The 22,679-nt window shown below is 35.1% G+C and overlaps 1 protein-coding gene across 1 annotated transcript; it reads right to left on the bottom strand.

Moving 5' to 3' along the window:
• Window positions 1-1,139: 1,139 nt before the first annotated feature.
• LOC112536233 lies at window positions 1,140-1,658 on the bottom strand. Its single transcript, XM_025158878.1, has one exon. The coding sequence runs from the start codon at window positions 1,656-1,658 to the stop codon at window positions 1,140-1,142; it is 519 nt and encodes a 172-aa protein (XP_025014646.1).
• Window positions 1,659-22,679: the final 21,021 nt, after the last annotated feature.

Genomic DNA, 22,679 nt, shown 5'->3' with positions numbered 1-22,679 from the left:
TATTGTAATTTTAACTAAAATATTGAATAAATGATAATGTTAATTTATGATTATTGAGCATTTTTACCTATAACATACAACTTAAAGTTGAATGCCTTGCACATATATGGTACTAGTATAAATCATAAGTAGAGAATACAAGTGCTTAAGAAGACTATTTTTTGATGAAAATAAAGGCATTGTCTGCCTTCAAAACATTTTGTTCATAGGTATGAAAATAAAGGCAATATTTGCCTACAAAAGAATAGTATAAAGACTGCTACAAAGAAAGGTACAAGTCTGTAAACAAGCTAACAGACACAATATTTGCCTACAAAAGGAAAAGTCCTGTACTACATATCACAATTGCAATAGCCAATCAAATTGCTTGACTCTCTTAGGTTCCAACAGGTGCGGTACCTATCCCACCATTCTTAGCTCTTCTACCACGACCTCTGCCCGCTCCTCTTCCACCTCTATTATTTGTTGAACTTGCAATTGTTGGTCTGGCATAAGAGGGAACTGATTTGCCCTTACTTTCTACTACCTTTGCTGATGTTGCCTTAGTTGTTGCCTTTGTACCAAAAACGAATTTCACTCTCCTTGATTCAGGCATCTAGAAACCAAACACAATTGTTCCATTAGACTAGGAATAAAAGAATAAGAAAGAAAAAAATAATTATATTGCCCTCAAATACATGTTGCCAGAATCTTCAAAGATTCTTCCTCCATAACCTTGGTTAACCTGTTAGTACAACTACAATTAATACAAATTGGGCTTCCCACTGTTTAAATGTAAACCAAATACAAGTGTTCAAATAACTTACTAATGCAATTTCTTTTTTCCTGCTTTGAGACCCATTTTTGGTTGTTAAGCCAGATTGAGGTCCACTTAAAGGTGTGCCAACAAATTGACTTAGTCCAGATTGAGGTCCACTTGAATGTGTGGCACCAAATTGACTTGGTCCACTTGAGCTACGGACATCAGACTGAGTTATTGGGAAAGTTGCAATATATCCAAGTCCAAAAGTTACTTTTCGTGGCCTACCATGCTTGAGTGGCCGTTTATGAGCCCTCTCGAAAGATGGATCATTTTTCATCTTACAACTCCTTTTGTTATGCCCAACTCCTTCACAAACTGCACAAGTCATTTGAATCCCTTATTTGGACAACTTATTAGGATTCTTTGGATCTACAATGATATCTCTCTTCCTGTTCTTCTTGGGTCTACTAGGCATTTTCTTAAATTTGGATGCCTTGATTGGAGGCCCATCAGCTTGTGGCCACATTCTTTTACCATTCAGTGGCTCAAGAGAACTTTTGTAGGTTTCAAGTTCTACAGTATAGCACTTTTCCACAAAGGTTGCACTATCCTGGTTCATCCAATGAATGCTAGAACAGGAATGCATACAAGGAATGCCTGTTATCTGCAATGCTCTACAAGTATAGGTGTGCATATTTATATCAATCATAAACTGATCCTCTCCTATGTTTACTTGAAACTTGCCACCAACATTAGGTTTGCAAGTACATGATCTACTATTGTACTTGGTTTCTTCAAGGTTAGTTCTAATTCTAGGTATGATGGAGTCAGTTAAACCACTAGCATGCATCAACTTACAATGCATTCTCTCCATTAATGCACATCTAATCTCTTCTAGCATGTCTATAATGGCCATACTCCTAAATTTCACAATGTAACCAAATCCCTCTGGTAAAAATAATTATAAGCAGCTTCATTCTCTATTTTAATCTGATCAATGGCTTCCTTCTAAGCAGCTTCATAAGTACTTCAAAACATGTTTGTTAATACTTGCCCCTTAAACTTCTTCTAATTACAATAAACATGCCTAACATAATTCCTATGTTCAGCAAAAGGTGCTAGGTTCGTTATAGCATTAATTAGACCTTGTGCAATAAAACCAAGTATAAATATTCAGCAAATACTAATAACTAATATAAAACAAAACAACAATTAAAATAGTCAAGAAAATTTACCTTTTGTTGGTCTGATATAAAGGTCCAGCCTAAACCATCTGTTATTTGCAGCTCCTCTAAAATAATGGTTAAAAGTCAAGTCCAAAAGTACTCATTTTCGCATTCAATTACAGCCTAAAAGATGGGAAACAATTGATTGTTCCCATCTTTAGCAACTGCACATAATAATACCCACCCAAAAAAGTTTTCAAGAAACACCCATCAAATCCAATAATGGGCCTGCAACACTTCAAAAACCCTTTCCTCAATGAACTAAAGCTTATAAAGAACCCTTTAAAAGTGTAGTCTTCATCAAGGAGGAAATCAAATCTGCCTTCCTTATCCACCCTTAACAATTCAGCTTTATAGCCTCCTAACTTAGCATAATATTCTTGTACAGACCCTCTTAGCATATTAAGTGCTTTCCATTTTGTCCTATAGCATTTTGTACTTGACACTTGAACACAGAACTTATCAAGTAAGTCATCCTCCAAGTCCTTCACACTCCAATTGCCATTTCTTCTGAATCTATGTATATATTTCTTAACTATCCATTCAGAGGTAGCTTGCATATTTTTCATCTCTGGGGCACCTATGCTCACTAACGTATGTCTTAGTAGCAAAGGTATGCTCTTTTTTTAATCATGCTTCCATACAGTCTCCATGGGCATCCCTTGTCACATCTCATTTGAAGTTAGTACTTGCTGCTTCTCATCACATGCACATTATGACCATTAATAATTACCCATTTACAAAGTGCAGCTCTGCACTGATGTGCATCTTCAAATCGCATTCTAAGAACCAACTGTAAATACTTATGATCATATATGGGATCATATACAACCCTCTTTCTACTCTTTCTTGAACCTTCTTCAATGCCATCCTCATCAGTACCATTTGAATTCACATCCCTATTAGAGTCTTTGTATTCACTTATAAAGCCATATGCTTCCTGTCCAACATTTTTTGCCCTAGTAGTGCCATTAGTAGATGATCTTTTGAACTGCAAACCATTATTGCTATGTAATCTCTCAGCAACCTCATCAATAGGCACATAATTCTTATACTTTGCTATACTTTCCCTTGCTTCCACATACTCATCATCATCTGACAGTTCATTATAATGTAGTCCATCGTCTGTGTTGCTCTTATCAACTAGTAAGTATTCAGGATCATCTTCTGATTCTACTTGCTGCTGCATTTGCTCACTATGTTCAACATTGACATTAAACACAGTGTTCAACTCATCACACTCAATCTCATCCTCAGTTCCATCTAAATTATCCAGACCTTTTGGATTTTCACTAATACAGCTAATACTAACATCTTTTCCATGATAGATTAACTTATGCCACCAGGCAATGCTACTTGTCCTTTCTCTCCTTTGACATAGACTTGTTATACATCATTGGCATCATCTATATATCTAATCATATCCATTAAACTTTTATTATCCACCATTTCTCTTAACCTATCATTCAAACTCAATCTTGGAATCTTATAAGAAATCTTTGCCCTATAATACCCTAGTTTTTCTACTTCATCAACCATGTCCAAAAATCCTATTCTATCTGGGTCTAATCCATGTTTAGGCATAATACCTCCACCTACATAAACCACATTCCCACAAACAGATGCAAAATGCCCACCATAGTTTATATACACAGAAAACTTGTTAAACATTATGTTCATAGAGTGCATGAATGTTAATATTTTAACAAGACAAATAAAATCATTACATGAATATTACCCTATAGACCATGACAAACTCAAATAAATTTTGACAAACCCAAAAGTGCAATAATAAAAAATTGATTCATGCCCTACCCTACACATATCGCACCCATCTCGTTAATGTAAAAGCTTTCTAGAAAAGCCATTAATAATATAATAACTTGTCATCTTTCAATGGTCATTACTTAAGACCACACAACTTAACTTCCTCAAAGGACCACAATGTCTGATCTTCTTCAATGTCTTTACTTCTTAAAGGGACTACAATGTCTTTGATTCTTCAAAGCACTACAATGTCTTTGCTTCTTCAAACAAATGGTTTCAGAAATAAATGATTTCCTCTTTCACTTTCACTTTCTTTTACTTTCACTCTCTTCAAAGAAATGGTTTCAGTAACAAATAATAGTTATTTCAATTTTGGAGATTTAGGGTTTCCTTACAACATATACGCCACCGTATTCTTTTTATTTTTTGTTTCTGATTAAGATGTAAAAAATGCACCATTTCTCATGTGCAAAATGCACTGTTTCTTACTTAGCTTTAAAATACACCGTTTCTACGTGTTTAACTTAGTAGAGCTTCGGTAGCCACGTGGGATAAACTTCACCAAAAATCTCATTCATATATCGATTTGCAAAAATTAATAAGGTCGCGCATGACATTGTTACAATTAAAAACACGTGATTAAATTGAAAAAAATGCCAAAGGTCGTTTATTCTTTTGCAATTCAGCTTTTTGTTTATGTTTTTATTTTATTTAACAATCTAATTTATAACGGAGCATGGAAAAAGAACCTCATTTAGCATAGTCTCACTTTTCTTTATGAGGTTTCTATCATTTGGTATCAGAGCTTTGGTACTAAATCATATTTTAATCTATCCTCTACTTTAGTTATTTATCATTTTTTTGTTATTTCGCATTCTTGTTTTATGTGTTGTTCTTTTTTTATTTTGTGTCATTAGATTAATTGTTAAATACTTTTCTTTTGCATCTTTGTTCTTCTTGTGTTTGAGCATCCATATTAATATAAAAGAAGGTTGAAGATTCGGGGTCGAATCTTTTTGAAGAAGAAGGGATTCATGCAAATCTAATAAGCTTCTTAAGATGATTCAAGTATCTACTTATTAAATAATGAGGAGGTTACATTCCATATGAAGAGGTAGCATTAATTGCGGAAACTTATCAAATCTTTGATGTTATAAAAAGAATGCAAAGGATGGTGGTTACTTATGGCTTTTCATATGGTATGTAATAAATTTGTTCTAATTTCATTTGTTGACTATATAAATAAAGACAAATCTATTTGTAAAGGGGGCTAGAATGGATTAAGCATGTTGCTTTGCAATGTAAGGGTTAAATCTCTTTTTATTCCTTTCTAAGATTTTGAACTTATCAAAGATTATTTCTCTTGTGATGTTCTCAACTTATCAAAATTATTCTTTCTTATCGCGTTTTAAACTTATCAAGATTATTCTCTTATGGCATTCTAAACATGACTTATCACTCACCTTCTCATCTCGGTCTTGAGTATGGCATCAATATCATTCTTTAAACTTTTGGTTCATGCATATCATAAACATTCGGTCAAGAATTTTAATAACATTGGTTTTTACTTCATTATAAGTAATGGGTGAAGTTTTAATAATATTGGTTCATGTTTTCATAAGCATTTAGGTCAAAGTTTGTTATCTTGTTTATGTTTATTTAACAATTTGATTTAGAACAATTTTTGGCAAAAGAATCTCATTAAGCATTAAGTCTCACTTTTCTCTCTGAGGTTTCTATCATAATGTTTTTTAAGCATGCATTTTATAGAAGAATAGAAAGACAAAGCAAACAACTTTAAGGTTTAATAACCAATTATCATTGAAATTCAAGTTCAACTATTTAATTCATTATATTAAAATCGTACTAGCCTTTTATAGGTCTTAGAAAACTCTAAATCTTAACTAATAAAGATAACCTTCTTAATAAAAAGAGATAAGTAAAACAAAGTCCTAATTAGGTTAAAATACATGTGTGGCTGCCCAAAATAAGCCAGAAGATCCTAATTTACATAAGTTATATAGATGGGCCTCATAACATAAGCCAAGTTAGGTCTAAAATCTTCATATGCTCCAATTCAACTTCTTTGGTATTTTTAAGACTAGCTAGACTCATTCAAGCCTAATAAACTGAATTAGATTAATGAGCCTTAAACTTAAATCCAATTCTTTAAGCCTTCATGTGTCCTTAGCCCAAATGTCTTGGATAAGCTCATTGACTTATAATTTGAATCGGATTAGGACTCCTAGTTGAATTAGGATCCTTAGTTTAATTAGGATTCCTTTCATTGCTTGAACTCCTAATATCATTAGGGCTCTTTGTTAGATTAGGATTCCTAGTTAAGTCATGACTCCTTGTTGGATTAGGATTCCTTGAGCTAGTAGGATTGGCATCATCAAGAGTCCTTATTAGGGTAGGATTCGTTGTGCTAGTTTGGTTTGTATCATGATGTGTCCTTAGCCCAAATGTCTTAAATAAGCTCATTGATTTGTAATCTGAATCGAACTAGGACTCCTAGTTGAATTAGAATTCTTTTCATTACTTGAACTCCTAATATCATCAGGACTACTTGCAGGATTAGGATTCCTAGTTGAGTCAAGACTCCTTATTGGATTAGGATTCCTTGAGCTATTAGAATTTGCATCATCAAAACTCTTTATTGGAGTAGGATTCATTGTACTAGTTTTGTTCTTATCACTGTTGATGACATAAGGATTAGTATAAAGAATCATGGCAACAAAATTGACAAGCTTGAACGGTGGCATTAAGGCTTGGCTAGATTAATAAGCAGGACAAGACATAAATCCACAGGCATAAGGGAGAAATCATATTGTTTTCAATTAATCTAAGCATTATACAAGTGCTAATGCAAGCACTATGATGTTTGGGATGCGTATAATGAAGTAATTTAGGTTAGGAGTGTTATTAGATAGGCCCACATGAATTTTCCCTTGTTTTCATTTAGCTAGCTCATAAAATTTGGGACTACGAGAGTTGTTGACTAGTCAACTCCTCTCTCGTTCTTGAAATGACTTTAGCTTATTCATCTTTATTTATTTATTTATTCATATTTATCTTCTAGTTTCTTCATCTTATGGAATGAGGGCTTTTGGATACAAACATGGCTAACTTGTGCCAAACCCTTATTCAATATTAATGTCTTCACCAAGGATCATTCACCTAATCAAGCAGAAAAACTCTAACTCCCAACAAGACCCTTAAATAACTTGTACTTAAGAACTTTAATTATAAAAAATTAAAGGCTATTTAACATAAACAAATGTATAGATTAAACTAAGTTTGTAAAATACTAAGTCTTCACTTGATAAATTCACTAAGTTTATAAAGAACAAAAGAACAAGATTAAATCGCAAAATAATCAATATTCAAGCAACCTTTACATAGAAATTCATACTAGCTTATATAGGCTTTAAAAAAACCTAATTCTATAATGATAAGAAAGCAAATAAGAAAGACTATGCATATCAAATCACCCCACACTTAAGCTATTGCTTGTCCTCAAGCAATTAACAGCTCTCCTCATAAAACTGCAGTCAACAATTCCTTACAGTTTATGCCCCCAGTCCACAACAGATAGTATTCAACACATCTCAAAGGATACTCAATCATAAATCAAATTGCAAATCATTAACAGAGAATGGAAATAATATTAATGCACGAATAACTTAAATGATAACTCCAAATAAACATCACGAACCAAAGCCTCACAGGGATCACTCAAGTCACTCAAAGTTTATATTAGGTGAATAACAAATCCCTCAAAGCAAATGCACAAGACCCGCTCACCATAAGCTTGCTCATAAATCATATCTTCGCTACTGTGAACAAGTAAATACCAAAATCAAAGGGTCTCTACCGGGGTTGTAATGGGGCTAAGGTAAAGGTACGGAGATTTGGGAAAGAAGTGTGAAAATGCTAGAATTCGTATGATAAACAACAATATATGCTCAAAGGATTAAATGCCTAATATACAAAAAGAAATTTCACTAAAATCCCTACTTCATAGAATAACGCTTGCAAATGCTCTAAATCCGTTAAAGAGATAAATAATTAAAGAATTTTGTTTATTTTCTTCTTCTCTTTCTTTTTTTCATCATTTCTTTGAATAATAGACTAGTAATTTATAAGAACTGCTGCATACGTAAAGAATAAAAATACGGTTTGGATCGGAGGAAGCATCTAAAATCTCAAAAGGACTTAGTGAATTTACCAACATAGCAACTGGCATTTTAATTCCACATAAGGGTGAGCAAATCACAAAAAGAAATTCCAGCATAAGGGTAAAGGAAAGATAAATGTAAAGAATGGTATAATTGAAGTGTATAAGTGTAGATTATGAAGAAAAGGTTAAGGCTCAAAACTGGCTAACTAATGGAAACATAAGGGGGTAGGCTTTTGGTCAAATGTGGTGAATCCTAAATTGCCCAAATCATCTTATAGTAATCATAATATTCATGTAACTTCAACAAGCATTACAAAGCAAGTTCTAGAAGTAAAGTCAAGTACAATGCACACTCAAACAAGAAATATAAAGAGCATAAGTATAATGAATGCTCAATAGGCGCAAAATCTCACTTTGAGGTGTGGTATTAGGTGCAATTGGTTCGCAATATCATTAATTGAATAATTACTTAAGAAAAACATGCATATGAACATTATTAACGTTCTAAGTTAAAATTCGACAATTTGAAAAAGCAATTAAATAACACCGGTTTAACCCGGCAGGGTTGATGTGTAAATACCATCAATTGTTTTCCAAGGACAATGAACAACAAAGAAAAGTAACTACAATTCTATAAATCAAGTCATCAATCAGCTCCAAAATAGCATACTTAAGTGCATAAAGACACAGTGTCCTAACATCCCCTGAAAATACACAACACCTAGTGATAGCAATTTCAGATATATCTAACAACCATAGGGGAGAGAAAGATTATAAGGTTTACCCATAACCACCCCACAATTGGGGAACACACTGTCCTCAATGTAAAACGTTATGGATACCTCGCATGGGATGCTCAACTAGGAGAAATAAAGGCAAAACAATCCAAATGCATGACATGTATGAAAATTAAAGTAAATAAATGCAGAAAAATAAAAAGATCTAGGGGACTGCCCTAATTATCCGTCGAGGCTGATGTAGTGGAAATTCAGTGCGTCCTCGGTAGAAGCTAAAAATCATAAAATAAAGAGATAATCGAACTGAAAATAATAATTAAATAAAATATGAAAACTTAAAACCAATAAAATGTTTCAAAATGAAAGGTTCGAATATTAAAAATGAAAAGTACTTTTTAGCTGGACTCATGGTGAAAAGCAAACGGGTGTGATCGACGACCATCCATCCTTCTTCCAAGCAAATGGCTTCAAGTATCCACTTAGAGGGGTAATCGTCAATTTCCTCTTCCCGACTGTCAAGCAAGCTGCTAGTATGATGGGCAAAACTCGCTCCTCGTATAATTGCACGTAGTCATGATGCTCTAGGGGCTCTTCTAATTTGAAAGCTGAAGTTTCGCCAATTGGAAGGATCGACAGTTAGGCAATTTCTTCAGGAATGTCAATGGTTTTCTCCAGTCCTTGTCTTGGTTCACTTGCTAGAAGAAACTCGAGCTCCTCTAAGACTTCTTCATTGGATAACTCGTGCTCATCTTCCATCATCGAAGGGACTTGTGGAAAATCCTCCAAAAATTCCTATAACTGCAACTCAGCATCATCAACTGTACATTCCTGTTGATAGTCTTTCAGAGGAATCATGTTCGCCTCTTCCATTTCTGGTTCCATCTCCATGTTCAAGAAATCGTCCTGCACAAAAGCATCATCGTCAAACATAGTAGATAAACCAGAAGAGTGCTCACCTGAATGCAAAGTGATGGCGCTCAAATGTTCCTCGGATTCAGTAGCGTTTGATGGAGTTCCCCATTGTTCTACCGCTAGTAACTTGAAGACCAAGCCTACTTGATTCTCTATGTTCTCAATTGAGGCATTTTGACTTTCAAGTACCCTCTCTGTTTGTTGGAATCTATCATCAAGACTTGCAATGAACCTCATCATCAGCTCCTCTAACACTAACTCTTCATCTTAAGTTGAAGGTGCAAGATTAGGCTGCTGATGTAGTTGCTGAAATCCTGGTGGTTCTTGGCCATCTAAGCTCCATCTAAAGGGTGAATGAGTGCTCCACTCTTGATTGTAGGTGCTTTCATACGAGTTATTTAGCCAGCTTCCCGTATAATTCACCTGTTCCAAGTTATAAGAACAATGAGCAACATCACTATACAATGGATAATCATTACTCAAATGTAGACCACAATGGATTCCACAAAAATCTTGAGATGAAAGGATAGGAGTGGAGAGTTGATCGGTAGCCCTGCAAAACGATTCCACTCGAGCTGTTAAGGCTGCACAGGTGTCCTAATTTTTACCACTCTCTTGGTCTTGATCCCATTTTCCAACGCATCATACAAAGAGGTTGAATTTAGCATTGAACCTCCTTATCATTCACTACTTGAATCATAAACTTAAACTAAATAAATATGTACAAGTAAAATAAAATAAATAAATAAAAAATAATAATAATAATAAAAACCATAAAATAATAATAAATAGAAAAATGGCTAAATTAACAAATAGCAAATTTCACTATAGTTTTCAAACATTCCTCGGCAACTGTGCCAAAAACTTGATGGCGCTATTTGTGTTAGCTATAATCTAAGGCAGTGAACCTATCGATAAAGTCTAACACTCATGGCGAGTATCAAGGTCGTATTGCTCGGGAAAGTGAAAGCCTAGAGTTACTTCTTTGTTCTTTGTTATATTAACCTAAAATGAATGATGAATAATTTCTAAACTAACTAATAGTTACAAGCTAAGTTCTAAAGGAGATGCAGGAATAAATGGATAAATGAAATAACCAAGACAAGAAAGCAAACCCCAAGGGAACCTAAACTAGTTGGCAGTCAAACAAAAGATAAAGGATTGATGAGTCCAATTATGCTACCCGTGGACAAATTCTTAACTGAATTGGGTTTCTCTCTCTTGATAACCGAATTCCTAAACCTAATAACCTAAAGTTGGAATCTCTTCCTAACGATTGATTCTTAAATTAGCATTAAGCTTTAATCCGCCTTAAGCTTTGTTAATTCTTAATTCGGCTAGTTAATTATCCTTATCTCTAAGTGATTATTAACCAGTTCTTGCTATTCAAAATTCCAATTGCCAAATGGACTTCTCAATCATATAAAGCAATCTAAACACCACAATTCACAACGTCTCATGAATAATGCATTATCTTATTAATACTGAAAGCAAGAAGAATACAAAATTAACTCAAACAATCCAACAATATAATATTAAGCCAACACAGTAAAGAAATCCCAATGGATTTAATCAATCTAGCTAAACATGTTCATGTTTAAAACAACTAGGAAATCAATTACAATGGAAGAATAATGAAAATGAAACATGTACACCTTTTTCTCTCGAATTGCATGAATAGCTCCAAATCTGGATCTGCACTATGACTAATCTCCCCAATTGCCTCTTGAATTACTCCACTACTGTTTTGCACTCGGAACCTTGCGATTCTGGGGTTCTTGCTCTCTACAACTCTCTCCCGCACTCAACACTATGCAAAAACCAACCAGCCACTAGGGCTCTCTCTCACTCCTTGCTTAGCTAACCCTAAAAAATTTAGTTTTCCTTATATATTTGTTTCAGCAGTAGTGGACAAAAGCTTTGATCGTACTGTTGAGTCTGGTGCTCTTCTTTGATCTTCCATTTAGGGGCCGTCTTTGGAGTAGTGGTGGCTACGGGCAGGTGCCCAAAGTGCCATTGTTTGAAGACTAAAAGCTCATGGTTGGTCACGGCCAAAGTCTAGGCCAGGATGATCAGCACAACCTTGACCTAGGCCGTGCTCAATGTATGCACTGCGAGCTCTTGTCCGATCTTGATCAATTCCTGTCCGTTTTCACATGTATTGATCTATAATTGCTCAAATACTGATGATGGTCCTATAAATTCTCCTGAAATGCAAAAGAACACAAAACACGGGTGAACTTGGAATAAAAGCACAATAATTGCTAAGAAAATACACAATAATATGTAAACAAATATGTGTAAAACTATGCATATCATTTGCTCATGATTTTTCTTGTTTGAGTGTGCGCTGTACTTAATTTTATTTCTAGAACTTGCTTTGTAATGCTTGTTGAGGTTACATGAATTTTTGAATACCATTATATGATTTGGGCAACTTAGGATTCACCACATTTGGCCAAAAGTCTACCCTTTAATTCCATTAGTAAGACAGTTTTGAGCCTTAACCTTTTCTTCATGATTTACACCTATACACTACATCTATACCATTCTCTACATCTGTCTTTTCTTTCACCCTGTATACTGAATAATTATGTGTTATGCTTCTTCTGTTATGGAATCATAGTGCCTAATTTTATTATAAATTCACTTAGTCCTTTTAATCATTCTTTGATGCTCCCTTCAATCCAAATTGTATAACTATTCTCGTTGTTTGTGTAATTAACCATCCAGTCTCTGTGTAAGCTTCAGTGACATATAAAGAAAAAGAAAAAAAATTAAATTAAGTGTTTATTGTGCTTCTTTCTTAGCTCTTTTCTCTTTTAGATTCAACTCTTTAAGCATCCTCTACTTCAAATAAGGCTTAGTGAGTACTTTTGTTGATTTGGCATTCAGCTCCTGAAGCATTCATTCTAAATAATTACATCATTTTTTAGTATACTTTACACTTCTTTCCAAATATTCTTACCTTTACCTTAGCCATATTTCAACCCTTGTAAAGGCCCTTTAATTTTGGTATTCATTGTTTTGCAGTAGCGAAGATGGGGTTTATGAGCAAGCTTATGGTAAACAGGTTTATGAGCAAGCTTATTGAGTTATTGATTGCTTGAAACAAGAAAAAGCTTAAGTGTGAGCTGATTTGATATGCATTATTTTACACATATTTATATGCCCAATTACTTCAATTTTTGTGCATAGTTATCTTGTTTTATGCCAGAATCACCTATTTTTTGGTTCCTTTCATGTTTCAGGTTATCATCGATGGACATTATCAGTATTTGAGAGAGATACGTGCGAATATGGACCAGAATCCATCAAAATTGAGCAAAGGCTACCATTTCAAGGTTGAGCACGGCCCGGACTCTGGCCGTGCTGAACTATTGACATTTGACCCTCAAAAGTGACCTTTCGCCATGGTTTTTGAGGCCACCACGGCCTCCATCACTACCTGTAGTGGCTCAGCATCGGCGAGGGCACGGTCAGTGAGAAGAGGCTAATTTTTTAAGACTCAGAGGTCCAGCACAGGCTTGAGCATGGCCCTGCTGACCAGCACAGGCTTGAGCGCAGCCATGCTGAAACATTTATATAGGCAAAATCGAGTTTTTTTGTAAGGGGTTCAATTTTCTAACTTGATTTCTCACATACATGCATGAGCCATCCTTTACCAGACTTCAATGTTCGACTTTAGGTAACTATTTCGCCTATTGAAGGAAGGATTACATTGGTTTAAACATCACATTGAAGATCAATAGGGATTTGGACGCATTCAAGAGGCAATTTAGGGTTCATCATTCAGATTTGGGGATTTAGGTCTTTTCATCCGACTTGAAAAAGAAGGGTGTACATGCATTCAAATTGTTTTTTTGTATTTGTTCGTTACTTTGTGTTGCTTATTAGCATGAGTAGCTAGAATTGTTAAACCCATTAGCATTCCTATGTTGTTGGATTGCTTTTAATGTTTATGAGACTTTGATTATCAATGCTTGTTTCTTTTGGCTCTTATTATTAATGATAAATCGCATTATTCATGAGACATTGTGAGTTGTGGTGTTTAGATTGCTTTATGTAATTGAGAAGTTCATTTGGCAATTGAAAATTTGAATAGCAAGAACTGGTTAATGATCACTAAGAGATAAGGGTAATTGACTAGCCAGATTAAGAATTAACAACTCTTAATAGTGGTGGATTTAATCTTAAGGGTAACCTAAAATCAATCGTTAGGAAGAGATTTCATCATTTAGGTTCTTAGGTTTAGGAATTCAGTATTCTCAAGAGGGAAATCGCATTCAATTTAGAATTCGATCACGGGTAATCACAATGAGTAATCAATATAATCTCTACCTTCACTAAAATCAACTAGCTTAGGTCCCCTTGGGTTTGCTTTCTCCTTTGATTGTTTCACAAAATCCCTTCAGACTATTTGACATTTAATTAATCACTTTGCTTGCATCTAGTAATAGAATAGCAACTTCATCGATTTGTTAAGGTTAGATAACAAAAGAATGATACAGTAGTTCTAAGATCATCCTTTCCCGAGAACACGACCTTGATACTCACCATTAGTGCTAGTATGCATCGATAGGTTCACTGCCTTAGATTGTAGCTACATAAATAGCCTATCTGAAATCCTACGTATGTTAACATTATATTGGTTTCTTTTGTTCCTCATTGTCTAGTATGATGGTTTGGTTTTATTTAGCGAGCATGATGTGCGTAAAATACACACATCTAAATGGGGGTTTTAAGATTGATTTTATGGACACTTGGATGTGAATTGGTCCCAACACTCACCCTATGCATCTGTTTATGTGCATTAGGTCCAAAAGAAGTCAAAGGATGATAAAGGGAAGAATTTGAGCATAATTGGACGCCGAAGCTGCCGAGTCACGAGGAAGCTGAACATGGCCGTGTTGGTTTCAACATTAGCCGTGTTCTAAACACGGGCACCAACACAGCCGTGTTGGGTGCATCAAACATCAAAGAAAAATAAGTTCTTAGGGAGCACGACCACAGATAGTAACACGGCCAGGAATACCAAATTGTGTTCCCAACATGGCTAGGAACACGGCCGTTTTGGCGGTGACAGGGGGAATTAATTAAAAGAAAGAAGAGCGGGGGAGAACATTCCAAAACCCTAATATTTCTCTCTCTAAGGGTTCTGAGCTGGAACCAAGGGAAAAAGGAGACTTGGATCAAGGTTTTAATCGAATTCCCTTCAAAGATTGAAGATTGGGCGAGGTTCGTTGATTGGTTTTCAAATCGAGCAAGAGGAACAAGAATCGATTCAATTCGAGCAAGAGGAATTGGGGCTGTTTACTCTCATCCAAAGGTGTAATCGGGTTTTCTCTACCTTTACTCATTGTTGTAATTGAATTCTTGTGTATTTTGATAATGAACATTATTAGCTAGATTGAATAAATCCATTAGCATTTCTTTACTATGTTGGTTAGTATTATATTATTGGATTGTTTGGGTTAGTTTTGTATTCTTTTTGCTTTCATTATTAATAAGATAATGCATCATTCATGAGACGTTGTGAATTATGTGTCTAGATTGCTTTGTGTGATTGAGAAGTCCATTTGGCAATTGGAATTTTGAATAGCAAGAACTGGTTAATAATCGCTTAGAGATAAGGATAATTAACTAGCCGGATTAAGAATTAACAAAGCTTAATAGAGGCGGATTAAAGCTTAATGCTAATTTAAGAATCAATTGTTAGGAAGAGATTCCAACTTTAGGTTATCGGGTTTAGGAATTCGGTTATCTCGAGAGAGAAACCGAATTCGGTTAAGAATTCGTCCACGGGTAGCATAATTAGACTCACCAATCCTTTATCTTTTGTTTGATTGCCAAGTAGTTTAGGTTCCCTTTGGGTTTGCTTTCTTGTCTTGGTTATTTTAGTTATCAATTACTCCTACATCTCCTTTAGAACTTAGCTTGTAGCTATTAGTTAGTAAAATAAATTATTCATCATTTATTTTAGGTTAATATAATAAAGAACAAAGGAGTAACTCTAGGCTTTCACTTTCCCGAGGAATACAACCTTGATACTCGCCATTAGTGCTAGACTGCATCGATAGGTACATTGCCTTAGATTGTAGCTAACACAAGTAGCACACATCAGAGCATAAACATGACTATTGAGTGAAAGCACATGGAAGCGGCAATCTTAGGCACCAATCTAATGAATGGATGAATGCAAAGGAAGAATATTAGTGGATCGAGTATTGATATCATTCTCCATATAATTTCAATTGAATCATTTGAAGGAATGAGGGAATGACGAGAATCGAGGCATGCCCAAATATTCCAATTCAGGATTTGCTCCATTAGGATCTCCATCATTCCTTGTTCCTCTAGGCACAAGGATTGGCTTATGGAATCATGGGAATGTAATTGACAAGTTGGACCGGTGGCATTGGGGCTTAGTTTGATGATAAAGTAGGACGAGAGGTAAATTCACGCTCATAAAGGAGAAATCATGTTGTTTTCAATTAACCCTAGCGTAATACAAGCGGAAATATGAGCATTTTGATGTTTGGAACGCATGTAATAAAGTAATTTGGGTCGGAGTGTTACTATGTATGCCCATGCAAATTTCCTGTTGTTTTTATTAAGTTGGCTCTTAAAATTTGAGACTATGAGAGTTGTTGACCAGTCAACTTCTCTCTAGTTCTTAATATGACTTTAGTTTATTCATCTTTTTGTATTCATTTATTCACATTTAGCTTCTAGTTTCTTCTTATTATGGAATAAGGGCTTTCGCACTATAGAAACCTCATGCAATTGAATACTTAAGGCTAGTGAGCATATTATTTCAGTTTTCTACCTTATGAGAAATCAAGTTATGGATTATTTTAAGAACTTTATGGACTTATCAATACTCGTGCTAGCAAACATAGACTTATCGATCACGTCCTTCCTTTCTTTTTCGTTCTTCGCTTACCCTTGTGTTTAAATCAATTTGACTTGAACCTTATGCTTAGCCGTATAGTAGAGGGCCAAGAACTTGTGATTTCTTTTCTTATCGAATCGATAACCTTACTTATGTTCTCATTTTGTTTATTTCTTTTGTGCCTCTCTATCTAATCTCTATTTAGTATTATTGTTTAGTTTTATTCGAGGAGTATAAACACGAGTCTTAAGTGAAAGCACGTGAAAGCGGCACCCCTATGCACCAATCGAATGCTTGAACGAATATGAAGAAAGAAAATTAGTTTGGTCGAGTATTGATATAATTCTCTGAATGATCACAGACGAATCTTTTAAAGGAAATAGGGAATGATAAGAATCGAGGAATGCCCAAATATTCTAATTCAGGATTTGCACCTCTAAGATCTCCATCATTCCTTGTTCCTCAAGGCATGAGAACACGTAATGACACAAGGATTGGTGTAAGGAATCATGGGAGTGCAACTAACAAGCTTGACCAGTGGCATTGGGGCTTAGTTTGATGATCAAATAGGACAAGATGGAAATCCACCCACATAAGGGAGAAATCACGTTGCTCTCTGTTAATCCAAGCAGGAATGAGGGCGTTTTGATGTTTGGGAGGCATATAATAATTTAACATGGGCCGAAGTGTTAATCGGTATGCCTATTAGAATTTTCTCTTATTTTCATTAAGGAATCATGGGGAACGCAATTGACAAGCTTGACTGGTGGCATTGGGCATGACTTGATGATCAAGCAGCACGATATGCAAATCCACACGCGTAAGGTAGAAATCATATTGCTTTTGATTAATACAAGCGGGAATGCATGCTCTTTGATGCTTGGGAGGCATATAATGAAGCTTATTGGGCCATAGTATTATTAGGTATGCCCACACTAATTTTTCCTCATTTTCATTAAGGAGTCATGAGCACATAATTAACAAGCTTCATTAGTGTCATTATAGCGTGACTTGATGATCAAGCAGGACGAGACACATATCCACGCTGGTGATGGAGAAATCAAGTTACTTTCAATTAATCCAAATGGGAATGAGAAAATTTTGATGTTTGGGACTCATATAATGAAGTAATTTGGGCCGGAGTGTTATTAGGTATGCCTATGCGAATTATTCCTTATTTTTAATTCCTATCTATGTTCTCATTTCTTCATTTCTTTTGTTTGTCCCTTTCTAATTTATCTTTAGTATATGATGGTTTGGTTTTTTTGCTGAGCATAATCACGAATGTTGAGTTATAGTGTGTGGAAGTAGCAATCATAGGCACCGATCCAATGCTTGGATAAATATGAAGAAAGAAAATCAATTGATCGAGTATTCATATCATTCTCTGAATGATCGTAGAGGAATCTTTTGGAGAAAAGAGGGAACGCCGAGTATTGAGGAACGCCCAGATATTCTGATTTAGGATTTGCACTATTAGGATCTCTATCGTTCTTTGTTCCTCTAGGGATATGCAATAATTGGCATAAGGAATCATGGGAACACAATTGACAAGCCTGGCCGGTGGATTGCGACGTGACTTGATGATCAACCGGGATGAGACATAAATACATGCGCGCAAGAGAGAAATCATGCTGTTTTCAATTAATCCAAGCATAATACAAGCGGGAATGCAAGTGTTTTGATATTTGGGACGCATATAATAAAGTAATTTGGGTTGGAGTATTATTAGGCAGGCCCACGCGAATTTCCTTTTGGTTTTGTAAACTAGCTCATAAAATTTTGGACTGCGAGAATTGTTGACCAGTCAACTCTTGTAATGTGATTCTTGATGGATTTTGGAAGAAACAACTTGTAGAATTATTGCCAAGAACATCTAAAGTCAGATTCACGAAGAAAGACCTCGACCGAACACTTTACTAGAAGTGTCAACCTTGCTATATAAGGGTTTTGGATGCCACACTCAATATCAAAAGAAGGTCAGTGATAAGTCTCAAAGAATGCCATAAGAACCAGTCTTGATAAGTTCATAAGTTCTTAGAAGAACCAAGAATTGAATTCTCTCAATGGAATCAATAATAAAAATATTCATTTACTTGAACCATTTGGCTATAGTGTGTTTAAATAACCAAAGATACACCCTTAACTTCCTTTACACATTTCGGAAGAAACTAGAATAGGAAAATTAAAAATCAATGACTAAATTAGAAGTTTTCTAAATAATAAAATAAGTAACTAGAGTGATTTAGGCAATCTTTGACATAGGAAAAATGGACTCAATCAACATCTTATATTCCTAGATAACTAAAAGGGGGAGCTACCCTTGTTTCCTAAACAAAATTAGGCGCGTAGGTCAAGCTCACAAGCATGCACCTTCTTATTTCCTCTTTAAGCTTCTTTCCTTGCTTTTGGCCTTCCCTTGTTCCCTTGAGTAAAATTTCATCCAAAACTTGGTTCATGGCCCAACATGTTGAATTAGGTTAATAACAAGATTGGGCTTGATTAACTCTAACTCTTTGATGTCAACCTTAGCAACTTGTGACAAGACCCAACATGCGAAATTGGAATAAGATTCCCAAGAAAGCTAAATCTAAATTTTGATGACCTTGACCCAAAAATAACTTGTATCTTGAACCTTGGTATAAGAAAATTTGTTGATGCCCCACTCAAGAAAGGTAGAAGGTGAGTGATAAGTCGCTGTTGAATGCCATAAGAACAAGTTCTTAATAAGTTTGAAGTTCCTCCAAAGAACCAAGCAAGAATAACTCTCACAAATATGTTTAACTCAAAATATTCATTCATTCATTCATGCATTAACTTGTGCCATTCGACTACATATGATTTAAATAGATAAAGACATTACCTTAATTTCCTATTTGCATAGAGGAAATAAACTAAATAGGAATTAACTAAAGTATATGCTAAATAGAAGTTTTCCTAAATAAACAAAATAAGGAACTATGCTTAATTAGGAAATAATAAGAAAAACCTACTTCTAAAAGGAAATAATAAAAGACTTCCAAAATAACAGAAAAAGAAGCCTAGTTGATTTAGTCAATCATAATCAAGAAAGATAATGACTAAATCGATCAAGATTTATTCCTAAATAACAAGATATGCGACTGCTCCATTGTTTCCTCTTTGAAGTTAGCACACTCTTAAGTCAAGCAACAAATATTAGGTGCCTTCTTTTGGTTTCCTCTTTAAGGAAATTCGTTTGGCCCCTTCCTTCTCAAGCCCAAAAGTGTGTCATGGCTTGAATAAGCCTAAACACAAGCCCAAATGATCATGCATGATTTGGCCAACCTTAGGCTTGATATTTTCTTGCATTTATCTTTCATGTCATCCCCTAAATCCACCAATCTTGTACATCTATATTTTTTTTTTCATAATTGGATCTTGTACTAAGACATTTGACATTGGCATTGCATTAATTTGCGTAAATAAAGCAAATTGATTTCTTTTAGACAATCTTGCCATACACGAAATCTCATGCATTTCAAAAGCTTTAATTATTCTTATTGGATCTGCATGGTTGTCCCTTTCTTCGAAAAGATTCTTCCTCGAATCTTGTTCATTGAAGTATGAAATGAGAACCTCTTTTTATGCCTTTACTCTTCCATGCGCATCCACCATTTGAAGAAAAATGAATTGATTATTATGTAATTGGTAACTTCAAATCTGTAATAAAGAATTGACTAACATAATCATCATTGTTAGTTAACAAATTACAAAATAACTTTCCCTCTATAGAATTTCCAACACTAGTTTGATCGTCTTACACAATTTTCTTGAAATCATCTTCCACCAATGGCATAGGTTCAACAGTTAACTCAATTTCAGATTTAACATCTTTTGTAAGAGTCAATTTATCAACTTTATCATTCATAATATCACCATCATGATTTATAATAGTAATATAGGTGGGGTCATCATCAATAGAAACTTGTTCATCACATGTAGGCACTTTAAGAACTTCATGGTTTGGCTCTTTAAAAACTTCTTATTATTGCTCCCTTTGTAACTGATGTGCTATTTATGCAGCTATAATCTAAGGCAGTGAACCTATCGATGCAGTCTAGTACAATAGAAAGTATTAAGATTATCGTATCCCTCGGGAGAGTGAAAACCTAGAGTTACTACTTCGTTCTTTGTAATCTAACCTAAAATATATGATGGATGAATTCTAAATTTACTAATAATTGGAAACTAAGTTCTAAATGAGATGAAAGAATGAATGAATAAATGAAACAATCAAGACAAGAAAGTAAACCCAAAGGGAACCTAAACTAGTTGGCAATCAAACAAAAGATAACAGATTGATGAATCCAATTATGCTACCCGTGGATGAATTCTTAACTGAATTCGGTCTCCCTCTCGAGATAACCAAATTCTTAAACCTAAGACCCTAAAGTTGGAATCTCTTCATAATAATCGATTATTAAGTTAACTTTAAGCTTTAATCCGCCTCAATTAAGCTTTGTTAATTCTTAATCTGGCTAGTTAATTACCCTTATCTCTAAGTGATTATTAACCAGTTCTTACTCTTCAAGATTCCAATTACTTAATGAATTTCTCAATTACAGAAAGCAATCTAAGGAACACAATTCACAGCATCTCATGAATAATGCGATATCTTATTAATACTGAAAGTAAGAAGAATACAAAAAGGAACTCAAACAATCCAACAATTTAGTACTAAGCCAACATAGTAAGGAAATCCTAATAGGTTTAATCGATCTAGCTACACATGTTCATGTCTAAATCAACTAGGAATTCAATTACAATGAAAGAATAAAGAAAATGAAACAGATACACCCTTTTCCCTTGAATTGGATGAACAACTCAAAATCCGAATCTATACTCCGATTGACCTCCCAAATTGCCTCTTGATATGCCTTAAAATCCACTCTTCATCTTCAATATGATGCTTGAACCACTGAAATTCATCCTTCAATATGCGAAATGGTCTCTCAAAGTCGAATGTTGAAGTTTGAAAAGAGGTGGCTCGCGTGCGTATATGAGATCTAAGGTCAGAAAGCCGAATCCTCACAAAAGAAATTGATTTTGCCTATATAAATATCCCACCACGACCATGGTCAAGCCCATGCTGTTAGCACGGGCAGAGTCTAGGCCGTGCTGGACCTTTGAGTCCGAAAAATCATCATCTGCTCCGTGACCGTGCCCTCGCCAGTGCTGAGCTACCATGGGCCGTGATGCAGACTACTGTGGCCTCGGAAACCGTGCCGAAAGGCCACCTTTGAGGGTCAAATGTTGATGGTTCAACACGGCCAGAGTCCAGGTTGTGCTCAACCTTGAAATGCTAGCCTTTGCTAAATTTTGATGGATTCTGGTGCATATTCGCACGTATCTCCCTCAAATACTGATAATATCCATCAATGATCACCTGAAACATGAAAGGAACCAAAACACAGGTGATTCTGGCATAAAACAAGATAACTATGCACAAAAATGGAAGTTATTGGGCATATAAACATATGTAACACAATGAAAAATAAAAATTAAATATAATATGAAAACTAAAACTAATATAATGTTTCAAAACTAAAAAATAAAATGTTAAAAATATAAAATAAAATTTAGGGTGCCTCCCAAAAGCACTTCTTTCTATCTCAAGTCGTTTAGGTGGACTTGATAACCCCTCCTTTCGTGTGCGGGTTTAGCTTACTCTACGGTCCAATTGTCAGGTTATTGATGTCGTCTATAAGAATGTGGGTTGAGCAATAAGTGAGGCTAATCCTTGGAATGTAAGCATTTTTCCAAGCAAATCCCTATAGGTACTCCCTTAGAAAGGGTAAAGGGATCTTTCTCTCCTCAAGTGTCAAGTCCACTGCTGGACTGATAGGCAACATGATATCCTCATCCAGATATGCATAGTTGAGATGCTGTGGAAGATCTTTCAACTCGAGGACTGGTGGTTCCTCAAGTGATGGTCTCAATTGATGCACGCCTACCTTGTCAATCTCACGAAACTCCCCAGTATTGTCGCTTGGCTCATGTGCTAACCAAAACTCAAGCTGCTCCAATACCTCCTTATTTGATAGCTCATGCCCATCTTCCATTGGTGAAGCAACTTCTAAAAGGTCTACTTGATCAGAATTAGACCTCTTAGTCATACACTATTTGTAATGAATAAGGTAGTAATAACCCAAATAAACAAATAAATAAATAAAATAATGACAAAAATAGAAAAGAA

The sequence above is a fragment of the Ricinus communis genome, chromosome 4, assembly GCF_019578655.1.
Source record: "Ricinus communis isolate WT05 ecotype wild-type chromosome 4, ASM1957865v1, whole genome shotgun sequence".
Taxonomy (NCBI): domain Eukaryota; kingdom Viridiplantae; phylum Streptophyta; class Magnoliopsida; order Malpighiales; family Euphorbiaceae; genus Ricinus; species Ricinus communis.
The sequence above is the reverse complement of the archived record's forward strand: the minus strand, read 5'-3'. Positions and strand labels throughout refer to the sequence as shown.

Bases quoted from the DNA above. Each gene is read 5' to 3' on its own strand.
- LOC112536233 (XM_025158878.1), bottom strand. From the start codon at position 1,658: ATGGCCATTATAGACATGCTAGAAGAGATTAGATGTGCATTAATGGAG.